Below are 9,225 nucleotides of genomic sequence, written 5' to 3'. Positions count from 1 at the left end.
CCCTCCCCCCGGTGGCGCGTTTTTATCCCCCCCCCCTTCTTTTTCCCCCCCCCCCCCCCCCCCCCCCCCCCCCCCACCCCCCTGGACTACTGTAGTCCTCGTGGAGAACTCTGTGCGAAGGATGCAGGCTTGATTGTTCTGAGCTCACTACATCAGAAGAAGATCCGTCTTCACTGCACCTGCTGGGACTTGGAAAGACATGCAGGAGGGAAGGGTCCACCATTAGAATCATGTGCAATATTTTCTTTCCTCTGCTTTTCCTAGGCTATATCACCCCCTAGAGTCCCCTCTGTGTCATTACTACGTAGTCCCGACTTTGTCTCTCCCCCCCTTTCATATGTGCAATTCTCACTGTGCCGACAATGTTGACATCTAATTGCTAACTGTGAATTTGAGAGTGTGGGGAATGCCTGCGCTCTCTCCAAATGTACATGTTGTTTATATTGAAGAAGGAAAGTTTCATTTAAAGAAGAATCATGCTTGACAAAGTGTCATTCATGTCACATAACGTCTGAGTTTATTGTAAGAGTTACAGCTGGCAGATATATTCTGGTTCCAGTGTGCGCAACAACGATCTGTTTTATATTCTTTTGTCTGTTTTTATTGTTTTTATAAAGGCACTTGGATCTTAAATGATTCATTTACGTGTTTTTACATGTCCCAGCTGTTTGGACTGGAAACTAAATACCAAGAGCTGGCTCATCACGTTCTTATCTCTTACGTTTGTTTGCAGCAGTGTGTTTTAATGATATTTGCTCATAATGTGCATTGTATTGTACATTTTACTTTTTTTACTCATGTTATTATAAGCTTTTGACCAAGCAATATCCGTCGTTTGTAGAGGAAAAAGGTTAAACTACAGGTGTACCCACCACCTTTTTTTTTTTTTTTTTTTTTTTAAACCGTGCTTATACACGACGTCACACTTCAGGGTTCTATTTTTATTTTGTACTTTTCTTTAGGAAGGCTTTATTCAGGAGGGCTTTTTTCTGCGTTTTTCTCTTGACTGAGCCACCAAAAACATCTGCCTCTTGCACAGGTTTACCAACACATTCAGACACGATTTGATCCCGTCTCAAATCTACAATTGAACACGACAATGCAATCTCAAATTTTTTTAAACACGAGTCCAGGTAGAAGCGTATTCGTTGAGTCCGGATTTTTAGATTTTTATTGCTACAATTCTTAGCACTGCTAAAGAGTTTGGCTTTACAACGGTCACTGTTTTAAGGCCGGGGCCCCGCGTGTGTAAAATATTGTTGGATATCTGATCCGCGACCATCTTGTCTCTTCAACGGTCTTGTCACCTGATCTATGATCCCACACCAGTATTCCAATGCTCATAAGCTTTATGTACACAGAATATTTTTTATTATTTTTTACTGTATTACTTTTAAAGTTGCAATATGAAATTCCTGTTTGTCAGATGAAGAAAAGCGTTGGAGGTTGATAGGCTGTTGGCCGCCTTCTATAATGCATCTGTCCGCAAAGGAAAATGCGCGCTCCCTTATTTTCAAGGTCTCGATCAGTGATGAATGGATGACTCAATAAAACCTGGGGACATAGAGAATTGTCTTGCACTTTATGGTTTTTATGTGAAATAATAGGGGTTTTGTTACAGTTTGGAGCAGTTTATCCTCGGGATCAGGACGCCGGTCACGTTGCTCCTTTTTGTAAAATCAATATTTCATTGTGTCATCTAATCTCAGACTTTGAAATGGGAGGTCATTTCTGTATTCGAACCAGCTTCTGTATGATTCCAGCATCATGCCATTATTTTTGAAATTTTCCACCCATGGGTTCAGTACAATAGAGCATAAAAATAGGAATGAATTACGCCAATATGTTCTCATTTCAGCTCAAGGAAACGGACCTGAGCCGCTGGGCTGAGCATGAGCTTTTCCATTTTGCTGGAATCAAGGAACATGAATTCAGCAATAATCTGTTTCCTTTTACATGTTGATGGAGCAACTGAACCAATATGAAAGTGTTCCTTTTTTTGTCAGTTTTGAAATACAGAATACCATGTAAAGGATACATCATGCCAATTAAATCCCATTTCTGAATGCATTCCGAGTTATTTTGTAAAGGAAGAAAAAAAATAATCTGCCCACGGTTTTGCCATAGAGGGACCTGTAGAGTATTTGAGACACTCTGGTACATCTAAGCAATTTGCCAAAAAATTTTTCTTCTGCAATCAGGCTTGCTTCACAAATTTATTTATTACCCATTTTACTCATTCTCCTGTAAGGCCCATTTTACTGTGTACTACACTGTACTTTATATTCAATTTGTATTTGGATAATAACCGGTGTTCAGGTGAGAGAATTCCTTATGAATGCAGTTTGTAACTCACACATACTGTCCAATTTTCTACTGAGGGAGATCAGACACCGACTGCAAATACATGAAACATTAACAATCTGCTCAGCCATTAAGCTTTTGAAAATACATGACTCTAAAAATGTAACAAAAAACATGCATGGTTAAATTAAATGAAAGCATCTCAGCAGGAAGGAGCCTGTACCTGCTCTAACTTCAAATTGATGTTTGACGTCCCTGTTTTTTAAAGGACTGGTTCAGTTTTTCAAGTCTCTTAAAACGAGGAGCCCGTATGTGCTGAGTAAGGGATCCTTCAGCATTAACTGGAGGAATGATTACAGCAAGCAGGATATGTACACATGGGGGTGGAAGTATTATTTTAAGACGGACTTGAACAGCTGTGAACCTATCCCATAATTAGCCAGAAAAGAAGATGTAGGCTGTTAGTTTCTAATGTTAGGTAAGTATGTAAATAAGATTCCTTATTAGGTTATGACTGAAGATAAATGTGAGACATCTGCAGAAATTGCATCATTTTCACAAAAGTCGGCGTGCAAATGCTCCGGAATTTGAATTGGCATGCATTATATGCAAAAACCTCATATGCATTTGACAATAATTATATCGGGATTTTGCACGTCTAATAATAGCATAACTCTTTTAGCTTGAAGACATTTACAAAGAGGTGCGCTTAAACAAAACACGCACACAAACCACCGGCCTTGCTCTTGCTCAGGGTCGCTGCGTCCTCAACAGGAAACAAAAAAAAAAAAAGAGTTTAGGTCAAGCTTTGCGGTTCGCTCCACTAGATGGCGAGAAATACAATAGAATGAGGGGATGAACACTGATCCTGGGCCTGTATGGCCTTGTGAAATGGCGTCCTGACGAGATGGTGCTGAAGTTATTTGCCTCGTCACCACTAGTCTGAAATATATACACCTACAGCGGAGCTTCATATCTCCATGCGGCAGAACTGTAATAAAGGGAAGTGAACACATCGCGTGAGACTGAACGTAACCCTAATTATTGACGGTTCAAAGTGTACTCTCATATTCAACAGTTGACAACTGATAATGGCTGTTTATGCGGTAACTTCACTTCAGTGAGTGACCCTGACACGGTCGTTTTCTTAGCTGCCAGCATGCAGGTAGCCCGTAGATATGTACTGCGACTACAACCGATAGGAGGAAGTACTTCAGAGGCTGCACACCAAACACTTTATACGAGCTATGTTTACGCCTCCCATCTGTCCCCCGCCTCACTTCACTGACACCGACGAAAGGCTTCATGGGAAATGTATTCGTGACATCACTTCTCTGCTGCCGGCGGGGACGGCACGGCGCTTTCCCGGCACAATACACTTCCCACAATCCACCGCGTTGTTGTTAGCGACCCCATCTTGTGTCCTCCTCATGAATATATATCAGCCAGCATTTGCGTAGGAGGTCGGCCGACGTTCATTTCATATTCCAGCACTGTATTTTGGTCCAAATGGGACGCGCAGTCACGTCTCCGCCCTGATCCGTCCCCGCGCGCCCAGCCTCTTCCCAGCGAATTTAATCGGTGAAATGTTTTTTTTTTGTTTTTTTCCCCCCCCTCCGGAGGAGCGGAGGAGACTCCGACAAGGAAAGGAAGCCAAGAAGTGAATGACTACTAGTGGAATAAGTCAGGAACACCGCCCTGTTGGCGGACATTTAGCACGGTGGGCACGCTTTTTACGGCTTTTAAATGTAGACGTTGTAGGTGTAACCAAGTGCGCACCGTTATTTGTTTCGAGCGGGGGACTTTTCATTGGCAGAGATGGAAAGCGTGCAGGCTGTCGCTGAGGACGGCGCGTCGGATGGAGGCGCGACCAAGTTAATGAAGAAGCCCACCGGACTGTCTGTCGCCCGGGGGACTCCGGCGGATGATGGCGGTGGACATTCGGCACCCTCCCGCGTAGAGGCGAAGAACGGGAACAGCCTCCCCCAGTCCGCCTCTTCTAGTGCGTCAAACCGAACCGCGGCGTCTAATGGCCGGGGCTCGTCCAGCAACTCCAGCTCCCTCCTGTTGAGACGGAGGCGCTTGAAGAGGAACCTCTCCGCCGCAGCTGCAGCCACCACCGCCGCCGCCGCTGTCACCGTCGCCTGTGGCGCCAAGATGAACTCGGCCCTGTCCTCTGCGTCTTTGCACACCCGGAGTCTGGACAGGAAGACTCTTCTGAAGCACCGGCAGAACATGCAGCTGCAGCCCGCGGATCGCGAGTGGGTGAGAGCGGACCTCCACCGGGGCTCCGTACACGTCCACGAGAGACTGACGCCCTCGTATCCCAGGCCGGTCCTTTGCACTATGGACACCACGGCCGGCGAGGTGGCGCTCCGGCTGAGTAAAGTCTGCGGTAAGTCGAGCTCTGTCGTGCGCATTTTTTGTAAAGATAACCCCAAGACTGACCAAAATGGCAACTGCAATGTGAAGTACGAGTACACCGATAACCCGCGCAAGATGAACGAAGACTCGAGTGTGAAATGCAGCCACCTGACCCCCCTGGAATCCGCTGAATTAAGGGGCCATCCGAGTGACAGGTTGAGACTGCTGCTCATGGAGAACGCAGACGAGTCGCAAACGCAACAGGACGTCGATGGGAAACTTTTCACCCTGGAATCGGAGTCGCAAGACAACATAGCCTGCTCGCTGTCCGATTTGAACTCAAACTCGAACATGGACACCCCCAACGACGACGACTCGGAGCACAGGAACTGCCTGGACAGCTACGGATTAAACTCTGGCTCGGACGTGGAGAGCAGCGCGTTTGACGACCTGAGCTCCGGGGCCCGGCTCAGCGAGCACAGGGACTCCCTCAGCGACGACATGGTCCTGGGCACCGAGGCGTCCATCCTCAGCCCCTCGTTTGACAGCGCCACGGAGGGCCACGACATGTACGGCAGCTCCTCGGACGAGCTGGACCTCGACTGTCCCGCGTCCAGCGCGAGCATGGACCCCATCTCGCAGCATCACGCCAACGGGGTCGGCGCTGTCACCGCCGCCAACTACAAGCAGTGCAACGTCGGCTGTTTGAACAACGCGACGACCAACATGAGACCGGAGAGCAGACTGAGCCCACACAGTCTGGGCAGCCTGCCACCCAGCAGCAGCGCCGGCTCACTGTCGAGAGCCTGTTCTACAGGTAACACACCTGATGGCCAAGACCCCGCACGGTCGGGGCCGACAGCAGGCCACGATGGAGATTCCCGCGAGTCCAGCCCCACGCTGTACGTTCAGATGCACGGCGAGACAGTCAGGAGGCTTAGCCCCGACGAGAGGCCTCTGCAGATCCAGAATGACTTTCTCTTTAAGCTTGGATTTAAGGACCCGTGGAGAGTACAAGAGGAAGGGCTTAACACGGAAATTGGCTCTTTGTTACGCTTCTATGCAGGTAAGTGAAATGATAAGTTCAGATGTTAAAATTCTAATTCAACAATTCTCCCACTAGCAGGTTTCCTGCTACACTCTGGGGGCTTGTTGAGGCCCTTCTCTTTTTGCACATCACGTGGTTTTGGACCGCAGCTCTGTGCGTTTGTAACAGGTTGGCGACCTGTGTCACAAAAACAAACCAAGCAGGTGTGCTTTGTGACGTTGCACTAATAGAGCAAAGCAACAGTTTCTTTTCTTTCTTTCTTATTTTTGTTTGGTTGTTGCTGAGACCAAATGTCATTTTCACAGGAGGGTGTGAAGAGGCTGCTGTCAGGCCAGGCGAGTGCAGCACGAGGCCTTTTGCTGCTCACCGCCTCAGCAATTTAATGGGTTGTTATTAAAAGTCTGTTCGCCATAAATGTGGCTCTCAGTGATGATTTACCACGTTCAGGTTGTGTGGTGGAGTGGATGGGTCAGTGTGAGGTCACGGTCCGAATGCTGCTGCTTTGACAGGTCGACCTTGCCTCTGACTTCCTTTTTACATTTTCAGGTCTGGTTGTGTTTTATTCTTCATTTTTTTTTTCAGATAGTTTCTTCTGTCCTTGTCAGACCAGCACACTGTCCTCCCATTGGACACGCATGACATCCGCCACAAAGCCATCGCCGCAACTTACGGTGCTCAGACATGGGGCCCTTTTTCCGGCTTTTGCCCCATTATCATCACGATGAAAAGGCTGAATGCCTTTGTGGTTGGATGGAGAGCAGGGGTGGGAAGCGGTATGGCTGGGAGCACCATAAACCCTCTCTGTGTACCAAGTGAATTCTGGTCATTGAGATGCGGCACAGGGCCTGTCCCATTGGCATCCAGCGCGGCTACTGTCACACTAAACTAAACTGCCTGCCAAGTTGGGTTAACGTGCTCCTCCAAAGCTCAGGAAGCCTCTTTCTTCACCGCTGCTGCCGTTGCTGTCGCCGCCGAGGGAAGTGAAATGGGGAGGTTGGGGGGGGGGGAGGAGTTGGTGAAACTGAGTGTCTGGTGAGGACAGTTGAGGAGAAACCGTTTTGCTGGTGTCTGAAGTATGGGGAAAGATAGGCACCAACGCTCTCCGGCTTCCTGTCCCGAGAGGCTGTCGAGCCAGAGGTCGCTCACAGTCACGTGTCACCTCATGACCTATTGTGCTCTCGAGCGCTTGCCTCGCTTGAGGTGCCATGATTTCATTCAGATGGCGTGTAATGGCAGGCCGCGTGTGAGCAGTGCACGCTGGGGCTCATGTGGACGGATGTGCATTTAGGAGGGGAAAGAAACGCGAATACTGTACGAGTTTGTGCAGTCAGCTGAGCTCAACCGGCGGTAGCAACGCAAGCTGCTAGAGGCGGTCAGAAGTAGGCCCCGATGCCCCTCCGTGGGCGATGCCTCCACATCCCATGTGAGACGGCTTAACTGCGGTCACCTGAGCTCTCTCTCCAGCCCCCCCCCACCACCACAGCCAATAACACTATGCAACACTCAAGCCACAGTCTGACACAAAAGGCCTAATTGGCATTCAGTCGCACAGAGAGGGACTGAAGAGCACTTTCTTTCATGCACACACACAGTTGCATGCACTGTAGAGAGAAAGCAGAGCTGCCTCTGTGACAGCAGTGCTGCTCCTCTGCCCTTTTCCTTTACACGATGAAGGCATGCGAGGAATGTACGCTGGCTCGTCTAGAATGTCAGGCACGTCTGCTGAGGAGGAGGAGGAGGTGGTGGTGGTGGGGGGGTACGAGGGGATACCGCGCAGACACATGTTGCGCTGACTTTGAATGGTTCAGATAGGGCCGGTCTCAGCTGACTTGCTGGCTGACTCTCAGGCGCAGCTGCCACAACTGTAGACCTCAGTCACACTGAGGGCCTTTTTGTCTGCACGCCTGTGCAGTGCAAAGCGGCCTTTGATACAGGAAGTCCAGTATCTAATTCCTTATTATGCATTTTATCAGTTGCTCAATTGAAGTTCTTTGCATTCATATTGTATGTATGTATGTATGTATGTATGTGTATATGTATGTATATGTATGTGTATGTATATATGTATATGTATGTGTATGTATATATGTATGTGTATATGTGTGTGTGTATATGTATATATATATGTACTGTATATGTATATGTATGTATATGTACAGTTGTGTGAAAGTGTTTGCCCCCTTCCTGACTTCTTATTTGTTTTGCATGTTTGTCACACTTAAATGTTTCAGATCATCAAACAAATTTAAATATTAGACAAAGATAACACAAGTCAACACAAAATGCAGTTTTTAAATGAAGGTTTTTATTATTAAGGGGAAAAAAAAATCCAAACCTACATGGCCCTGTGTGAAAAAGTGATTGCCCCCCCCCCCCTGTTAAAACATAAATTAACTGTGGTTTATCACATCTTTGGAAAGCTGAGTTCAATTTCTCTAGCCACACCCAGGCCTCATTACTGCCACACCTGTTCTCAATCAAGAAATCACTTAAATAGGACCTGCCTGACAAAGTGAGGTAGACCAAAAGATCCTCAAAAGCTAGACATCATGCTGCAATCCAAAGAAATTCAGGAACAAATGAGAAACAAAGTAATTGAGATCTATCAGTCTGGAAAAGGTTACAAAGCCATTTCTAAAGCTTTGCGAACCACAGTGAGAGCCATTACCCACAAATGGCGAAAACATGGAACAGTGGTGAACCTTCCCAGGAGTGGCCGGCCGACCAAAATTACCCCAAGAGTGCAGCGACGACCCATCCAAGAGGTCACAAAAGACCCCAGAACAACATCCAAAGAACTGCAGGCCTCACTTGCCTCAATTAAGGTCAGTGTTCATGACTCCACCATAAGAAAGAGACTGGGCAAAAATGGCCTGCATGGCAGAGTTCCAAGACGAAAACCACTGCTGAGCAAAAAGAACATAAATGCTCGTCTCAGTTTTGCCAGAAAACATCTTGATGATCCCTAAGACTTTTGGGAAAATACTCTGTGGACTGACGAGACAAAAGTTGAACTTTTTGGAAGGTGTATGTCCCGTTACATCTGGCGTAAAAGTAACACGGCATTTCAGAAAAGGAACATCATACCAACAGTAAAATATGGTGGTGGTAGTGTGATGGTCTGGGGCTGTTTTGCTGCTTCAGGACCTGGAAGACTTGCTGTGGTAAATGGAAACATGAATTCTGCTGTCTACCAAAAAATCCTGAAGGAGAATGTCCGGCCATCTGTTCGTGACCTCAAGCTGAAGCGCACTTGGGTTCTGCAGTAGGACAATGATTCAAAACACACCAGCAAGTCCACCTCTGAATGGCTTAAGAAAAACAAAATGAAGACTTTGGAGTGGCCTAGTCAAAGTCCCGACCTGAATCCGATTGAGATGCTGTGGCATGACCTTAAAAAGGCGGTTCATGCTCGAAAACCCTCCAATGTGGCTGAATTACAACAATTCTGCAAAGATGAGTGGGCCAAAATTCCTCTACAGCGCTGTAAAAGACTCATTGCCAGTTAT

At 47.3% G+C, this 9,225-nt stretch overlaps 1 protein-coding gene across 1 annotated transcript in view; it reads left to right on the top strand.

The window, feature by feature from the left end:
* Window positions 1-3,784: 3,784 nt before the first annotated feature.
* The window catches only part of phlpp1 (PH domain and leucine rich repeat protein phosphatase 1), a 55,816-nt gene continuing 50,375 nt past the window's right edge, over window positions 3,785-9,225 (top strand). The window contains exon 1 of the mRNA XM_031855262.1: window positions 3,785-5,734. Within this exon, the coding sequence (XP_031711122.1) occupies window positions 4,123-5,734 (1,612 nt within the window). The 5' untranslated portion in view covers window positions 3,785-4,122. The remainder of the gene's footprint in view (window positions 5,735-9,225) is intronic.

Source organism: Anarrhichthys ocellatus, unplaced genomic scaffold, assembly GCF_004355925.1.
Source record: "Anarrhichthys ocellatus isolate YVR2014 unplaced genomic scaffold, GSC_Weel_1.0 scaffold15, whole genome shotgun sequence".
Classification (NCBI taxonomy): Eukaryota; Metazoa; Chordata; class Actinopteri; order Perciformes; family Anarhichadidae; genus Anarrhichthys; species Anarrhichthys ocellatus.
This window is presented reverse-complemented; position numbering and strand designations above follow the sequence as displayed.